The 17,620-nt window shown below is 52.0% G+C and overlaps 7 protein-coding genes across 7 annotated transcripts; 3 read left to right on the top strand and 4 right to left on the bottom strand.

Moving 5' to 3' along the window:
• Nucleotides 1-79: 79 nt before the first annotated feature.
• On the bottom strand, nt 80-2,600 carry CGCA056_v012664 (uncharacterized protein; the record flags this gene model as incomplete). Its single annotated transcript, XM_037327908.1, has 3 exons — nt 80-963; nt 1,019-2,281; nt 2,336-2,600. 3 exons carry the CDS (start codon nt 2,598-2,600, stop codon nt 80-82), a joined length of 2,412 nt encoding a protein of 803 aa, XP_037174128.1.
• Nucleotides 2,601-2,945: 345 nt separating this feature from the next.
• Nucleotides 2,946-5,612, top strand: steA-0 (Transcription factor steA; the record flags this gene model as incomplete). The annotated part of the gene is made up of 4 exons (XM_037327907.1): nt 2,946-3,039; nt 3,108-3,788; nt 4,764-4,868; nt 4,918-5,612. The coding sequence occupies 4 exons, from the start codon at nt 2,946-2,948 to the stop codon at nt 5,610-5,612; spliced, it is 1,575 nt and encodes a 524-aa protein (XP_037174127.1).
• Nucleotides 5,613-7,437: 1,825 nt separating this feature from the next.
• CGCA056_v012662 (putative transporter) lies at nt 7,438-9,240 on the top strand (the record flags this gene model as incomplete). The annotated part of the gene is made up of 7 exons (XM_037327906.1): nt 7,438-7,626; nt 7,685-7,707; nt 7,763-7,876; nt 7,928-7,995; nt 8,050-8,153; nt 8,213-8,385; nt 8,436-9,240. 7 exons carry the CDS (start codon nt 7,438-7,440, stop codon nt 9,238-9,240), a joined length of 1,476 nt encoding a protein of 491 aa, XP_037174126.1.
• A 152-nt stretch (nt 9,241-9,392) lies between these two features.
• Nucleotides 9,393-10,619, bottom strand: CGCA056_v012661 (Uncharacterized protein; the record flags this gene model as incomplete). The annotated part of the gene is made up of 4 exons (XM_037327905.1): nt 9,393-9,513; nt 9,576-10,168; nt 10,224-10,515; nt 10,579-10,619. 4 exons carry the CDS (start codon nt 10,617-10,619, stop codon nt 9,393-9,395), a joined length of 1,047 nt encoding a protein of 348 aa, XP_037174279.1.
• A 556-nt stretch (nt 10,620-11,175) lies between these two features.
• On the bottom strand, nt 11,176-12,483 carry CGCA056_v012660 (uncharacterized protein; the record flags this gene model as incomplete). Its single annotated transcript, XM_037327904.1, has 1 exon — nt 11,176-12,483. The coding sequence occupies one exon, from the start codon at nt 12,481-12,483 to the stop codon at nt 11,176-11,178; it is 1,308 nt and encodes a 435-aa protein (XP_037174124.1).
• Nucleotides 12,484-13,505: 1,022 nt separating this feature from the next.
• On the bottom strand, nt 13,506-14,006 carry CGCA056_v012659 (uncharacterized protein; the record flags this gene model as incomplete). Its single annotated transcript, XM_037327903.1, has 1 exon — nt 13,506-14,006. One exon carries the CDS (start codon nt 14,004-14,006, stop codon nt 13,506-13,508), a length of 501 nt encoding a protein of 166 aa, XP_037174754.1.
• Nucleotides 14,007-15,158: 1,152 nt separating this feature from the next.
• On the top strand, nt 15,159-16,286 carry CGCA056_v012658 (Neutral protease 2-like protein; the record flags this gene model as incomplete). Its single annotated transcript, XM_037327902.1, has 2 exons — nt 15,159-15,393; nt 15,454-16,286. The coding sequence occupies 2 exons, from the start codon at nt 15,159-15,161 to the stop codon at nt 16,284-16,286; spliced, it is 1,068 nt and encodes a 355-aa protein (XP_037174755.1).
• Nucleotides 16,287-17,620: the final 1,334 nt, after the last annotated feature.

The raw sequence follows: 17,620 nt of genomic DNA, 5'->3' as shown, positions 1-17,620 counted from the left end.
TTGCTGGTGTACGATCTTGCCAAATGTAATCTAAGTAAGAATTCTACGTATGATCTACGATCTTTGACTGGTACTTTAGCTAATTTCTGATTTCTGCCCGTTGAAAAGTGATTAAATTCTTTCCTACTGGTCCCTGCAAACTTGCATCACCCTCATTTACGTAGCCGGGAGGAGGTAAAAGCTCCGCAGAAACGCCAGGCGGCAGTGACAGAGTAACACCAATCTTACCAGCTCCCTCGTCAACGTTAAGATCAACCTCTACTTTGCCACTTGAAGTATCCTTCTCATAGTGTGCCGAGCTGATACCGGACAAAACTGGTGCAACCTGGATTTTCGTCCATCCAGGTTCCAAAGGTCTCACACCAGCAACGTATTGAGGAAGCAAGAACACAGGCCACGATGACCAGGCATGCATCAAAGACGTGTCGTGGTAGAAAGGCTCTCCTTCGGCTGTCATTGCTTCCCAGTGACCGGCGGAATAGTTGGGGCTCGAAGTATCAGCCATCGGGCCCCAGACGCTTTCAATCAGCTTGATGGCTTCTTGCCCCTTCTGGTGGGAGAAGAGCGCCTCAACCGCAAAGCCCGTAGCATATGGGCTGATGACCCCTGTCCTATCCCAGTGGTTCAAGCCCTTGAAGGCTACAGGCTTTGTGCCTGAGGGACACGTCAAGTTAGTCGCAGCCTTCTCGGGTTCAGACGTAATTCCAAGCGATAGTGCGTAGCCGTTCGTATCTTGGCAAATTCCGTCACTGGGAAGAGCCATTCCCATGCGGATGCTACAAGTCTCTGGGTTCCACAGATGAGCAAGTATGCTTCTCTTGAGACTCTCAGCTCGTTCAGCAAGTTGTGACTCGCGACTTGAATCAGATGTCATCGCAATTACAGCATTCAATGCGTCGTAGTAGGCAAGGTTCGTCGTTCCTGCTGCGCCAAAGACTGGGCCGCCCAGAGGGTACCAATGCACTTACAGTTGTTAGCAAATACTCAGGAAATGGCATAGAGATTAGAAATATCTTACTTGAAAGTTCAGGGTGTACTTCGATGAGGCCCGACGGCTTCAAATGTGACTCTGCGAACTTCAAAAGATTTTCTGCAGCGGGGAGGAACTGCTGAACAACCTTGTCGTCTCCGGAATGCAACCAGTAATCCTTCACAGCAACCACCAGGAGGCATGCATATGTCATGGAGTAGAACGCATATGTCGGTGGTGGGGCGTCGCCTGTGTGGATGGGTGCTTGAATGGGACACAAGTTACCGAGATACCCATCCTCGGTCTGGTGACTGGATAGAAGCTCAATGCTGCCGGCAACTGCCTCCATGTCAAGCCCAGCGTAAGCGACTCCACGACCAGAGACAAACAAATCTCCACCAAACGTGGCTCTGTCTCTCTTTGCTCCATCGATCATGCAAGCCACGGCATTTGCCCCGACTTGGAAATCAGCCAGTGTCCTGTCCTTGTCCTCGAGTCGCAAGCTGTTCTCGTAGAGGACCTCACCGGCACCTTTCACAGCAAGGTTTCGATAGACTGCCAGCCATCCATTGGGTCCTCCAAACGCCACAGACCCGGTGTTGATGCCTGATCCTCCAAGGATCGGTCGAAGCTGAACGTCTGCGATTGTCGCAACCTCCCGGTCATTGATTGTGACTGCAATGACATTCCCCTTGGTAATCGTTGAAACACGGATCCAGTCTCCTTTCTTTGCAATGCCGTGAGTCGACCAACTTCCAAAGCTCTTCACGGGGAACACCGCAGATTGATCGGCCAAGCCTTCGTACGCTCGGAGCTCCTCGGCGTCGATGTCGAGGCAAAAGACTACTCCGTTTGCGACCATGTGAACGCCCCAACTGGCACCAAGATGCTCAATTCGGACTTCAAATATGATTTCCTTATCTCCCCACCGAGTTCCCTGTCGACAGGGAGCCCAGTGCTGACCAAGAACTCTAGTGCCGTCATTCGTGACTTCCCATGATGGAGCAGTCTCACCCTTGAGAACGGTGCACATGTCCACAGTACGCACACCGTCTCTCCAGATTCGGTTGAGAGTTTCGTCGGAGCAGTGAAAAGAAGCCTTTGGCTCGATAAATGGCCTGACAAGCTCAACCCCAACTCGACTGATAACAACGGACGCATATTCGGAGATAAGCACAAGCTTTAAGTATCTCTGCGACCTTTGCGCAAGGTTTGCCTTGATTGTTTGCTGTGATTCAGATGGATCGATTTTGATGGCAACATTGCGGTAGCAATCCATTGCATTGGAAAAGAAAAAGAATGGCCCATCTCCTATCATTTCGATCATTAGCTCTGTATCTCGGCGTAGGTCAAGGCAACCATTACCAGTCTCGCAATCGATTCCCCCGATTGTCTCGCTGTATACAGCTTGAAGCTGTATTGGCCCTTTGCCATGCGCGCGTTCAATGATGACGAATGGGATTCCACCTATGCAACTTTCATAGTCGAACACAATGCTAGCCCTTGCGGTGGGCTCTGAAACCTTGCCGTTGGATAGCGTAAATGTGCCCGAGTCAGCGTCTCGATCAGCGCCTTTAGACGCCGACAGGACCTTCTTGGGCACAATCACTTCGGGAGCGCTGACAGTCATTTTCGGAAAGCAGAACGAAGAGAATGAAAATTTGCAGGCATCGATCTCGCTTCAAAGCCTTTGGTGTCGTGGAACTTGTAAGCAAGAGCGAGCGGCTCATCCGGGGTAAATTAACACAGTCCCGGTCATCATCCGTTTCGGGAAATCCGACATCGCTCAGAACGCTAGTCCCGATTTGGGCGGACGTCCACCCGGGTCTGTGGGGTGAAGGTGGACGTAAAACATAAGAGGTCGCCGACGTCCACCCAGATCTACTGCTGGCGTCTCACGTGTGAAAAAGACGTCCACCGTAGACATATCGTGTGCATCTAGACGACCGGCAACTACTCAGATTGGCCCCGCAAGATGGCTCCGAAGCGGAAGACCGGAACATACCCCTGTTCGAAATGTCCTCGAATATTCAACCGACTAGAGAATTTGAAACGACATCAAAAATCACGTAGGTCTCCGCCACAGCGGTTGATCCATTGACCACGAAGGGGACTTGAATCGCTCACAATGTTCTAGATCAAGGCAGCCTTCCACATTGCTGCGACATCTGCCAGAGAGAATTCTCCAGAAGCGACTTGTTGAAGAAACATCAACGCACCCACCAACGCCAAGACGAGCAGCAACCAACAGACGAGCCTCCACTTGGCAAGAGGAGATATCCTTTTGTGCTTGAAAACAAATATGGCTCATCTAGTAGCGACACTTCTTTCACGCCAGGTGAGAACGAACCCGAGCCAGGCCCAGCGCTAGGTTCGAACCTGTTGGGTCAGCCTAGTCAGGCGGACCTCTTCATGAACCAAGCTGTACACGGTGCACCAGTTCTTGTGGATGGGGACGTGGATTTCACAGGCTTCTTTCATCCTTGGGATACTGGGAAACATCTTGATACAAATGACTGGTTCACCCAAGACTTTTATGCCGCCTCTCAAGAAATGGCGACAATCTTCGGTTCCAATGACTTCATCGCGTCCGGGAATCAATCGGCGTACGGAGCCGCTCATGAGCTATGGAGCTGCCTGGAGCCACCTGAGGCCATGCAATTCAATGTTTTCGGAATGCAAAGCATTGATAGCAATGCACAGGTCACTCCAGTAACATCCGGAGACGTCACCGAAAACTCATCGCGGGCAGCCTCACCACCAAACATGCCTTCAAAGGAGGATGCCATCGCATTTGCGTGGGATCCTGCATCCGAGGGTATACGTCAAACAAGACCTATCATAATCAGCGAAACTCATCCATTGCGGCGAAACCACAACCCGCGATTCGATTTCAGCGACGCAACCTGGGCCAATGTCCACAATTTCTTAGAGAATCAGTCGCCAACAGCAGACAGCTTCATCTTACCTCCGCTAGGAATTGCGAATATTTTCTTTGGGCTATTTTTTCAAAGATTTTATGCGCAAAGTCCTGTGCTCCATCTCCCAGCTCTCAACAGCAATGAGCTTCATCCTTCTCTGCTTTCCATTATGGTGGCAATAGGCGCGATGTACAGCCACGTACGGCAAACTCGTCGCTTTTCAATTTTGTTGCTCAACCGCTCGCGTCAAAACCTTCAAGCTCTCATCGAAAGAGATAGAAGATTTACCCGAGAGCCACACATCATATATGCGTATTCGTTGATGTGCTATACTGGGCTGTGGTGCGGGAACAAAGAAGCTTTCGAAGTCGCCGAAGCCTGTCGAGGTACCCTAGTCACTTACGTCAGACGCCTTCCCGAGTTTCTGTATCGTATGACTGACGACAATCTACACAAAAGCCTGGACAGAATAAAAGCCTGGGCGCGTTCGGAGTTCGTTCGGCGAGTGAGATGGTTTGTGTTCATGGTGGATTCCCAGTTTCCTGCACTCCTGAATATGAGGAGCATGATTTCCGTATCGGAGGTATATGATTGGCAACTTCCGTGCAATGAGACTCTATGGCAAGGCATGTTGGGTGCAAGCGATCGAGACCTTGAGCCCATGTTACTGGGGTCCACTACCGAGAGCCAAAATAGTCTGCGAGGACTTATGCGAAATGGCCCAATGAAACGACCACCACAGAACAAAACATCGGCAACGGGTTTCGTTAAAGGCTTGACAAACAAGACAAATCCATGGGCTACGTTTCTGCTCATCAGCACATTGGCAAGCCAGGCTTTAGACTGTGCCCATGATCATTCAATGAACGCAGGCATCACGTGCTCGGACAGCTTTGAACACCCTGAGAGAGACATTGACCTCTCTACCTTTGAGGGTCTGAGAACCGGACCTGGAGTCTTTAGATATAACGTAAAAGGTATGCGGCACCCTTATCAAGTCAACGCTGTACTAACTCGCACCGTTAGGCGCCCTTGAGTACTGGAGAGTGCTTATTTCCCGTGCGGAAAAGCACGACCCAGATGCGTGGGGGGTCAATGAATACTTTCATGGCGCATCTCGAGTTCTGTTATCGCTGGCGAATCTCAATCTTACCATCTCTGTATCCAATCTGCAAGACGCCATCGGAAAAAGCGGACCACAGGGGATCGCCCGGGGATTGGACCTTTTCAAGCGTCAATTAGGGAACATCCCCTATCTATATGGCCATGAAAACTCGAATATTGGCCAGGTGATGTCTAGATGGACGCCTTCGGCTTCAGTGGAGAACAGATACATCGGACTTTTGACGGTTTTCGATCAGGCTATCAGAAGTATTCACGACATCATATCTGTCCCAACGTTGCAACAAGCAGCTCCGTATAGCATCATTAGCACTTTTCTCAACTACGTGCTGCTGTGGATGTTGATTGGAACCAGCACGAAAGAAGAGCTATGTTTTATCCGCTGCCTTCTCGACAAACAGGATGAACTATCATTCACCACAGCAGTACAAATAAAGCTGCGCAACATCCTTGAAATGGCTTTGGGCGATGGGAACGGTGGTTCGCCTAGAGCTGAAGTAATATTCCGGCACGCTTCTCAGGAGCTCACTCGCCTAGGGACTTGGGGAGCATCACTTAATCTTGCTTTGCTACTACGGCTTAGAGCCAGTCAGCAGTGATTGGAATTGAATAATAAACTTCATCTTCCTTGGTGGTTCAGACAAGTTTCATTTCCGATCTCTGTTGCTTTCAATTGCAGAGTCGGCGCAAAACTGGCCTCAACCCCGTCTAGCGTCTCGTCTCACATCAGACAGCTCGCAACGTTAACCGCGGCTTGATAAAGCCAAAGTCACAGGCGAACGACGGTGCGCGAACCGGGCATTCTTCACCTCCTACCTATCATGGAACATCCGGAAGGCAAATTGAAATACTACTAATCAAGTTGCAATGATTCCGTGAAGGGCATCGCAGCCGAGCGGGGAATGTCCCAATCAGAGACCGAACTTGAGTTTCGCGGGCACACAGTACTCGCGTCTTGTCCTGCTTGTGGATTTCTCAGCTATCGACTTGAACCACTTGCTGGCGCCACAAACCAGCATTTTAGATGTAACATTGACGCAATGGTCATAAACAAGTCAGCTTTCCCGATGTCCACGCAGCGCTCAAATCTCGCATTTGATGTGTGGTCTTGGTGCATGAACTTTTGCGTCATCACAAAGCTCCACAAATCATCCATCAGTCCTTTGGCCTTTTAAATGATAGCCAATTGCAAAAGCGCCATTATGCAAAGTAGGTCTGCTCCTCGGCCGCTTTGATTAACACGTAGGGCCATATATCAATCGCTGTTGAGTAATTATCCCCCTTTTGGGAAGGTATCCGGCTATCGGCCATGCACTGGTCAAGATGCACAGTTACAGCGCAGAGTCTCAGTCGGTGCTTCTTACAGCTGCCGGTCGTAGCCGCACTAATGAAGTGGCAATGAAGCTGCACATATCAACAAAGGGTTCAGAAGGAACGTCCTATGATTAAGGTTGTACTTTTCCACCGACCCGCAATCTCCGAACCAGATCTCGCATTCGTAAGTAAAGAAGAGACCTTCATGTGTTTATCCGTGTTGTGGGTTCGCATCAGGCCCATGGCAGGAGCCTCCCGAGTCTTCGCAGGGGACCACGCACACACCCTTGTGTTTTCCTATCGGCTCCATGCGACGCTACGCAGAGCGACTGTTGAGACACGCGCAGTAGTCGCCGCATTTAGGTCCACAATTACACGTGGTAGCTGTACAAGTGCGTCTCCTGTTGCATTTGTGCACTCTGACTGAACCGCATGCAGATGCATTGCTTTTCCTCGGCAAGATCGGCTTTGCGAGAGCCCGGGAAACAGGAATCATAGCGCAATTATAAATCAAACGCGTTGGGAAAAGAATGACATGTCTGACCTGATCCCCCACCGCCTCTGAAGGAGCGTGTGTGCTTTTCCGTGCGGTGAGCCTCGTCATCGCCCCCGTTCGTGACGGCCCCCCATGCAACGGAAAAGCAAACCACCTGCCATTCCAGACTCAGGTCGCAAGCCTCCTTGTTGAATGGCTCTTTTCCGATACGACACTTCCCTGTCAACTGCCTGCGAGGGCCTTTACCATGTCCATACTAGCGCAGGGTCTAAATCGGCCAGCTAGCTGCGCTTTCCCCAAACCCCGCACGAGCGGAAAAGCTCGGCGCCCCATCTACTCCATTTCCCCCATGGGGGGCTCCACGCAGATGTGGCTCCTTATCACGACTTCAGCGGAGCTAACGCGGAGCCTACGGAGACGTGGGGAGAGGTGTTCGTCTTAAGCTTGCTCCGGTATATATGGCGGTTCTGCACAGACGAAGTGGTCTTATGGCGACGTTCTGGGCTCTCAGGTTCTCGTTCATCCAGCGCAAGACCTCGACTCGGCCGCTGTTCGACCGCGTTAGACAACCACGGACGCCTTGAATCTCGTTTCGGAGACACACATACACCAAGATGGCTGCGCCAAGGAAATCAGAGGAGGGCAAGGCGGACGTCAGCCAAATGGAGCGCGTTTTGACCGCCGGCTCTCTTGGCGACGTCGACAAGCCCAACCAAGACTCGAAGGTCGACGAGTTTGGAGCACACACCAAGACCGACCCCAAGGAGATCGCCTTGGTCAAAAAGATTGATTGGTACATCTTGGTATGTCTTGGCAGCTACTTTACGCGTGGTACTGAGACTGACTGAACTCTCCGCGAAGCCCATTCTCTGGGTGATGTACTTGTAAGTTGCGACATCCTTTCATAGACGTTACTCGTACTAACAGTAAACTCCCCAGCTTGAACTTCCTCGATCGCAATGCCATGATCAATGGCAAGCTCAACTCCCTTTCGAAAGACCTGAATCTCAAGGGCACCCAGTACAACACCTGCGTTTCCATCCTATTCGTCGGGTAAGTTGGAGATCCTCGGCGTTGCAGACACACTAGACTAAATGTCGGTAGATACCTGTGTGGCCAAGTTCCCTCCAACATGATTCTCAACCGAGTGCGACCATCTTGGTACATGGCTGGTATGTATGCCAAGCTTCCGATGAGATACGCGAAGTCCTAACGGAGGTGTATAGGGTTCATGCTGGCGTGGTCGATCATCTCCCTGCTCACGTACATGGCGCATGACTACTCGACGATGCTTGCCTGCAGGTTCTTGCTTGGCATTACTGAGGCTCCCGTAAGTCTAAACATCCCGATACTGGCTACAGGAGGACAGCATAAACTGACAACATGAAGTTCTACCCTGGCGCGCTGTATATGCTCAGTATGTTCTACACGCGAAAAGAGATTGCCACGCGTATGGCAATTTTCTACACCGGCAACATGGTGGCCAGCGCCTTCTCGGGCTTGATTGCCGCTGGTGTCTTTGCTGGGCTGGATGGAAAGCACAATCTCGCTGGGTGGCAATGGTGAGCTTCGCAACCTCCTTTATGTCATCTCCCGTGCTAACATTCGCTAGGCTCTTCATCATCCAAGGTGCCGTCTCTATCGTCGTTGCCATCGCGGCATTCTACCTCCTTCCCGACGCCCCTCTCAAGACCCGATGGCTCACCGAGGAGCAACGTCAGATGGCCCACAAGCGCATCTTCGACGACACGACCGACCGTCGCGAGGGTGGAACCAGTGTCTGGAAGGGACTCCGCGAGGCCTGCTCCGATTGGCGTACCTGGGTGTTCTGTCTCATGGACAACATGCATCTCTCGGCGAACGGCTTCAAGAACTTCCTTCCCAGTGTCGTCAAGACTCTGAACTACAACACGACAATTACGCTGGTGCTGACGTGCCCGCCGTATATTCTTGCCGGCATTCTTAGCATTCTCGTCTCACACTCCTCCGGTCGCTTCAACGAACGTACGTGGCACACAACTGTAAGCAAGCTGATCGCTTGCGCTGGGTTCGCAATGAGCGTGGCCACCCTTAACACTACTGTCCGCTACGTCGGAATTATGATCTTTGTTGGTGCGACATACGGCGTAAACAACATTATTTTGGGATGGACGGCGTCGGTATTGGGACAGACCGACGAGAAGAAGGCAGTCGCTATCGCCATGTGTAACACCTTTGGCAACCTTGCCAGTGTTTATACCCCTTACCTGTGGCCCGACTCCGATGAGCCTAGGTACTTGAAGGCTATGCTGGCCAGTATCGGGTTCTCGCTTGGTGTTGTGGTGTGTGCATGGGTAATGCGCTTCGCGCTTCAAAGGCAGAATCGCAAGATGCTCGCTTCTTCCAACGGAGGGGTAACGAACCTGTATGTGTACTAAGCATTGGGAATTACGATCATGATTATGCGAAAGGCTGTGCGAGCATCATTGACCCCGGATTGGGTCAAGCAGAGGTGAAGTACTGGTAGGATCTAAGATTAGAACTAGATATAAACTCTTATACCAAGTCCAATACCATAAGTGTCAGACAGTTACTGTTTCTTCTCGTTCAGCACCATCTGGAAGGCTTCTTCGAAAGATTCCTGCCAGTCTTCCTCGGTCTTCTGCGGCTTCCAACCAAGCTCAATGGCGAGGACTGGCTTGGTTGCCGAACTGCAAGGGCGTGTCAATATTTATCCTCTTCCCACATTTCATAGGATTCATCGCTAACTCACTTGGCTGCATAATTCATCTCAACAACCTGCGGAGGCGCTTGCAAAACGGTGGTATAGGCCTCCTCCAATGACACAGATTTGGGCTCCGCAGACTTCAGTGCACCAAGCTTGACCCCGGCCTTTCCAACGCCTTTGGCAATATCAAGCCAATTTTGGCTGCCTGTATTAGAGAAGTAGATTCCTTTGCGTCCAGAAGGGATATCATCCCCAGCCAAAATCTTGCTGAGAACAAGCTCATAGAGAAGGGCAAGGTCGGTGACATGGACATGTCCGAGGCGGCAGGTCCCGTCGCCCACGTAAAGCGGAACGCCAGCTTTGATTGAGCCACGAATAATACTGGGGATCTGCATAGAACTTTGGTTGAAGTATCCCTTGCCGCGGCCGTAGATGGTTGGAGGCATCATGATGTATGTCTTGACGCCCGTGCGCTCACCTGTTTTGACGACTGCGATGTCGGTGGTTCGCTGACCGTAAGCCTCTTCGGCTTCCTTCTGCTCCTCGAACGAGAACACGTCTTCTTTGTCCGACCATTCATTTACGTCGGTGGGGGCCTTGGTGATAGTGCGCTGCGCCAAGTTGGAAGTACCCGATGTCTACGCAATGAGTCTGTTTGTCCGGGCAATCGCGGTCGTTGGCCCAATGGCTTACCTGGATGAAGTAAACTTCCTTGCCCGTATGTTTCTTTCTATCTCCGAGACCCTCAATCAACGCGACGGCGGAGCCGGTATGGAATCCACTCGGAGTGTGGATGACATAGTCGTGCTCGCTGGCCGCTTTTCTGAGCTGCTCAGAGTCGTCCAGGCCATTGAAGAGGACTGCGTTGATTCCCTTCTGTTTGAGAAGATCAACCTGTTCCTGTTTCCGAACAAGGACAGTAATTGACAAGTTCTTGATCTCGGGGTAAGTAGAGTTGAGAAGCTGATGTAGCACCGTGCCACCACTGATCTACGCATCAGTCTCCATCTTCCCAGAGAGTGCGTCAAAGTCAGGCAAATTAACTCACACGAAGCCCGTGGCACCAGTGAGGAGTAGTCGGCCAGTCATGATGGTAGGGAGGGATAATTGTCACAGAAGCTATCTTGGAAAGTGTCGTGTCGTGGCATGAACTGGCGGGGTATCCGGCTGAAAGTTATATCGTGACATCAGTCCGGCGTTGTGGAGACGCACCATTACCAATGACGGCCGGGATATGTATTCCGCGGAACGCCGGCCGAATCCCCGTGGAGTGGCGCCACGGCCGCTTGCACCATTAAGCTTAACTAAACTCTCTCGACGCTGCACACTAAAACACGACGTCATCAAACAGGAGAGGATCCCGCAGTTGAAATCCACCCACAGCTGTCAAAACATACCACTCCAATTGAATCCCGCCCAAATAGACGAGTTCTCATAATGAGAAGCAAGTCTACACCGACGCAGACCCACGGACCGATGCCGGTCGGGGTGGGGCCGAGCTTTTTACAACAGCTACCACTGCTGCTGATCACCATATTATTTCCGAGGCTTTGAGCGGTTCAACATAGTGTCGTCCGGCAAGACGACTCCTAACACATTTATTCGTCCAATTGAAGCCCTTCATCGAGAGCCGGACTGCCTCTCATCAACTGATGGGCTCTTCTTGCGGCAACACACTGACATCGACAATGCTGACCCAAATGTTCTCCTTGTTCTCGCTGTATGCGACAATCAGCTTATCCCCGACCTGCACTGCTGTGGGATAGCTGAACCCGAATGCCCGATTTTTAATCCCGTCGCGCGTATCTGGCACAATCTCCCTCGTCGCATTGGTTCGCAACACTCCGATTGCCCTGTACCTTTGATCGTTCCTTCGAGACAACGCAAGCGTGAGTGGCTGGCGCTGAGGGTCGGCAGCGTTGTACCTTGGGTTCGACAGAAGGAATCTGTCCCCAGTGGCTAGCTGTCCGAGGAATTGTTTGGTCTTCGCGTCCGGGATGTTAGTCTGGTAAATCTTGTTTCCCATCTTGTTCTTCACTTTTGGATACCAGCCGTCGCCTTCGGGGTCGTCGTTGTACTCAACCCAGACGGAGTGGGTATTGTTCGCTTCCGTGGTGATGTCTCGCCAGTGGCGCTGCCAGTAACCTCCCGTTGGCGAGTCTGCATCGTCATGCCACACTGCAAAAGTCTGCTCCTCCATCTGATGAATGCCGTCAGCGGCGAAGAGGCCGTTGTTGTACAACCACGGTGACCACGCAGGAGCCTCATCTGGCCTGCGAAGTATTGAGTTGATCTCGCAAGCGCGGGTGCAGTATTTCATGCCGTATTCCGTGCCGTAAACAGTCTCCTCGTACCGTTCCGAGTCAGTCCACTCGTTCTTCTCAATCCAGCAAGGGTCCTGAAGAGGCTCTCCATCAAGCGAGATCTCAACCGCAATGCGGCCAGCCGACGTCCACCGCCCGGGACACCAGCGGCTGCCGGACTGGCCTATCGCGTAAAGCGATCCATCGGAGAGGTGCACAAACGTAAGAGCCTGCCATGCTCGCTGCGCGATCCCGCGATCGCACCAGTACTTCCAATTGTATGCTTCTGTCTGGTTAGGAAGCAAGGCGGCCGGCATCAAGCTCTTGCCTGGGCTCCACGTGAGACCGCTGTCGTTGGATGTTGATATCCAAACATCCTGTCCCATGCTATCCTCATCAACCGGAGCTGAAGAGTAGATGAGAAAAACGTTTGAGCCAATAGAGAAGAGTTCCGGGTGGTGAGCGTAGGTTCGGTTTTCAGCAACTCCATTGTAAATCTGGATCTCCTTCTGGACGGGGATCTGTTCCCATCCTGCGTAGAGAACGTCGCTGTAGTTCAGAGGCGGTGAGATCTGCCAAAGGCTGTCAGGCGGCGGCGGTGCTCCAGCGATCGGGCGGAGCCATGCCGAAACCAGGAAAAGAAGGAGCATTGATAATGAGTTCGCCAAAGGACTGTAACGCATCTCCAATCGAATTCTCTTCAAACACGACAATTGGTGATTAACATAAGCAACTGAAAGAAATAGTCTGATGGGGTTTGCTCGACCACAGAGTAGTCTAGACGGAAATGTGCTTCTTCGGGTCGGGTTAATTGGGAACAACTTACTGAGGGCCAAGATAGTTCTTGGCATAGAAATGAAGCTAATTGGGGGAATATTTTGGTGAGGGGACTCCGGCACGCGGGGTTCTGCTAATCGGGAATGACTCCAAATGAGGGGCTCGCGCGTTGTGCACATTAATTACAGCAGGCAGTCATTGTGAAAGCATTGATGTCATCCGATCCTGTAAAGAAGGAAACCTCGGTTTGAATGGGACTCATTCCGTCTTTCAACGGATGCAACGTGTGTTCTGTGATTGGCGCAGGTGCATGCGTTACTTTGGCTAATTGGAGCTGCGTCTTGAGACGGGCGCGAGTAAATCTAGGAAGACGGCGGATCATTTCTGGAAGCTCTTCAATGCAGTAGGGTCGCATTTGATCGGCAGACGTATCTGAGAGAAACCAGATGAGGTATTATGGTCGAGATACTCTATCTGGCACGAAGACTTATGAACGCCTGCATTGAAATCTCAGCACCTATTGATAATACCTCACCATGTTATGAATAGATTTTCAAGACGAAGCTGAACTCCGGAGCCTCAATGACATGAGTAGTCCCATATTGTTACACGTCAAAATTAGAGATCGCAGCGGGCCGAGATCACAGATAGAAGTTGCATTTTGGCACAAGCGAGTTCAACACTTCCGTGTCTGCATGTAACGGGAAAGGCCTTCGATGGATAGAAATATTGCTGAACCTTTGAAAACCCACATCTGACTTCGACTTCGTTGATCAGTCTGTCAAAGTCAAGGCTGTTGCGAAGCCCTGGTGGAACCATCCCTCTGCTCCCCACCCCAAAAGATCGCAACAGCCCCGGCAACATCGAGTCAGGCATTTCCAAAAAGGTCAGCCGTTCAATTTCCAACTTCAATAGTCTCAGTCTCCCAATCTCCCTGCAATGATTCTGGCCCAGCTCCGATGGACTGCAGCTTTTCAGGCTTCTGCAACAGCTCCTCCATGGTCAACCCAGGCCATACCGCCATCCATCTCCCCTTCAAAGACACCTTTGCCTTGCCCGCCTTCCACACATCCTCTGGCACTCTGGGCTCGCGCAGTTCGACCACGTTCCCGGCGCTTTCGCCCGGCTTCAGGGTCACTAACGACTCAGGCCCGGGTGGCATCTTGCGCCCGACCTTGATCGCAGCGATGTGCATCGGGTCAGAGGCACCAGCCGGAGTGACGGATACCTGGCCCAGGCCGAGGACGATTGGGTCAAGAGGGGAGTTCCATTTGATGATCGTCACGGGAGTGTCAGGATGTGTGTTTTTGACGGATACCTTCACGCTGGGTGGAGATGAGGCAGATTGAGAAACGCTCACTTCCAGGTTGCCGAGGAAGGACGACGAGTCGGCCATTGTCAGAGTCTCAATCGGGGAATGGAAATAGAGCGTGAGAAGAATGACGGCGCCGAGTATCAGGGCGACTGGGAACGCGAGGGGTCTGTGGTTGCGGCGCTGAGGGATCATGTATGATGACTTGAGTCTCGATGAACTGGATTGCTGGATTGATTGCTGGACAAACAAGCAACAGTAGATTCTTCCTCGCTGATCGAGCTTCCTATAGGGACTGTGTCTGCCTTGGTACTGGTGTTTGCCGGCAGAACAACGGCAGCTGGCGATGCTCGTATCGAAGGGGAATACGAGGCTTTTTCTGGCGCACGTGTGTATGGTTACTGAACAGGCCGCAACTCCTGAATGGATCGACGCCAGCCCTGAAGCTGTTTTAGGCAGGTGGCAAGCTTGGTTAGGCACCGGAGGTTTGCTGAATATTAAAGCGGACGGAGCGTGGTGCGGGGGGCCGGAGGAGGTTACGTATACGGAGTGCGCTGCCGAGATTAGCTAATGCTGGAAATGGGACTGTCCAGAACCCGTCCTTAATCAAAACGTCGCACTGCCAAGGCTGCCAAGGCTGAAGCGCGGCTTTCTGGTTGGTGGTGAGCGATCGTGAAAATAAACAGCGAACCAGGCGCCGAAACGGCCCACTACTCTATTTATTCTAAACTCCGAGCCTGGCACCTGCGACCCCATATCTCGTGCTGATCACCACACTCAGGGGGCAACCATTCACGACAACCGTTCCATCTTGCAAGCAAGCGAGGGAGGAATAGCCTCAACTAGAGTGCCGTGGTCTCCGTAACTGGGCCTGCCATGGGGCCAGTCCGGCTTTTGTTTGGCCCACAGCTGCCGGTGTCCTGTCTTCTCTGGAGGTTGAGGCTATCGGAACGTCTTGGCTGCACACCCGCATTCCGACCAACGCGTTAATTCTCCGTGGCGGAAATGGGCTTGGCCTCGATCTGGGTCCTTGATTTTTCTTCTCCGTTACGCAAAATATTGCTCGTATTATAGGCGAAGATTGCCATCGTAACATGAGTCTCTCCGTGAAAGACGCAGCCATAAAGCTTTGCTGTCCCGCTGATCCGCAAGCATAGCTCATGTTGTGAACCCATCAACAGTTTCCATTCTTTCTCTCCAACTCCGTTCGTTCTTTTTCATCATTCCTTATTCACAATGAAGGCCGCCACCGTCATCTCCTGCCTTGCGGCCCTCGCCAACGGCGCCGCAATCAACCTTGGCAAGCGGGCTGGGCCCCTCGACGTCAAGATCGAGCAGGTCGGCAACAGCGAATTGAAGGCCAGCATTACCAACACCGGCACCACGCCCCTGAGGGTGCTCAAGGCTGGTTCGATCCTTGACGGATCCCCCGTTGAGAAGGCCCAGTTTTCCACGGCCTCGGCAGATGGCGGTATGTGAACCCAACACCGATAGAGAACACTGAGCGAGCATGATCTAACAGCGTCAACAGTCAACAAGGTTGCCTTCACCGGCGTCCGCGTTTATGTCCACGATGCTGACCTCCCCGACACCGCCTTCCGCACCATCGCTGCCGGCGAGGTCGTCCAGGTCCAGTGGGACGCCGCCCAGGTCCACGACCTCAGCAGCGGTGGCGACTACAACATCTCCAGCACCGGCTCCCTTCGCTACGCTGAGGAGGGCAGCAACAAGATCGTCGGCCAGGTTGTTTTCGACTCCGGCGTTCTGCAGGCCAAGGTCGACGGTGTCCAGGCCGCCTCCGTCCAGGCCGCCTTCCACCAGAGTCTCGCTGAGAAGCGCGTGACCATTCAGAGCGACTGCACTGGCTCCAAGAAGACCGCCGTCACGGCCGCCCTCTCCAAGGCCAAGAGCTACGCCACCGCGGCGCAGACCGCCGCGACTGCCGGCACCCGCGTCGAGCAGTACTTCGGCTCCTCTTCCTCGAGCACCAAGAGCACCGTCGCCAGCGTCTTCGGCAAGGCCGCCACCCTCCTCGGCAGCACGTCGAGCGGAGCCGGTCTGCACTGCACTGACGTCGGCAACTTCTGCAGCGACGGCGTCGTTGCCTACGCCCAGCCCGGCACCGACGGATACATCGTCGTCTGCGACTACTGGTTCCAGTTCCCTGCCTCTACCAGCACCTGCCACGGAGCCGACCAGCCCTACGTCCTGGTCCACGAGTCTACCCACTTGTCCGAGGTCGCCGGCACCGACGACGTGTGCTACGGCTATGAGGGATGCGTTGACGGCCTCAGCACCTCGCAGGCTCTGAACAACGCTGACTCCTTCGCCATGTACGCCCATGGCATCCAGACCAACTGTTAAGTTGGGCATCGGCCGATGCAACATTGTGTAAACTTCTTTGTATATTATAGGCACATCTGGAAATGTATAAATCCGTCCGTGGCTTCAAATAAGAATTCTGTGATGTTGGCCAAACAAAGCCTAATGAAGTTGACCTGAAGGAGGGCAAGCACAGACTTTTGAGTATGTCATATGTATCTGACGACGCTATGCTGCTGCCACCACCGTAGGGAGCCTAATATTTTGCATCGTGCCTTTTTCCGTGTAAGATTGGTCGTATTGAGACCACAGGTCCAGTTCACTCGCTCTACCTTTTCCATACCACATCTACCTACCCAGGATTCTTGCGTCAGGTACACCAGCATTTGCAATAAATAAGGCATCATCTTGCCAGAAGACACGTTGCGCTAGTTATTCCTGTGCTCTCCAAAGCCCGCTGTATTATCAGTCTCATCGCGAGTGACCCTCCCAGGGACGTTTTGAGATGTGCTCGACGGAATTTGCCTATAATCATGTTTACCGCCAGTGGTACAGCCGTCATCAACCCAAGATAACAGGATGCGCAGAGAGGAGTTCCAAAACATGCCCATGAAGCCTGGACCCTAAGAGAAAGTAGTTCTCCGGCCATTCTTAATTTCATGTGGTATCTTTATTACCGTCCACAGGAGATGTTCTCAAACGGCACACTAGGGCTGTCATCCTCTTCGTTTTGGAATCGAACATTGAAATTGAGAGTCAATCGTGACTTTCGCTCATAAATTGGCTATTTTGTTATCTTCTGGAAACAATCTGTTCCATATCGGCTACCTGGTGTCACTCTTAGCTTTCAGGCAATACAGGCTAGCAAACTTCGGCCTGGAGCATTAATAACTTGGGGGAAAGACTCCAACTGAATAAGATGCCTCCAGTTATGTTGATATAGAGGACCAAACGGTTGCAGAAGGACAGTCTGCTATGAAATCTTGGTGTTAAGGAATTCCATAAGAAATCGGCGTCGGGGCGACGAGAATTGGATGGTATTGATAGCCGGACCGCTCTAGGTACATTAAAACCACTGTAGGAAGTTGTCAATGTTCTCTCGACAGCCGTCTGACATGATATCGCTCTAAGAAACTGCATTCTGGTCTTCCTACATCTGCAAATCAAACGTCTGGGCCTGACGTTGCAGCAATACAAGAATATAGATGGAATAAATAGTGTTCTCAAAAAGACTATAGTCAGCATTCCTGGGGAAGTACACTTGCATCAAATGCCAATGCTTGCTCTACTATGGTTGAATATTTTCAAGAAGAAGTACAAGTATCCTTAAGCGTTGTTGTACGTAGGAAAACGGTCTTCCTCAATTGCGCACCAAA

This window comes from Colletotrichum aenigma (genome assembly GCF_013390185.1).
Source record: "Colletotrichum aenigma strain Cg56 chromosome Unknown KSG_Cg56_contig08, whole genome shotgun sequence".
NCBI classification, from domain to species: domain Eukaryota; kingdom Fungi; phylum Ascomycota; class Sordariomycetes; order Glomerellales; family Glomerellaceae; genus Colletotrichum; species Colletotrichum aenigma.
Note: the sequence above shows the minus strand (reverse complement) of the source record. Positions and strands in the feature narration are given on the sequence as shown.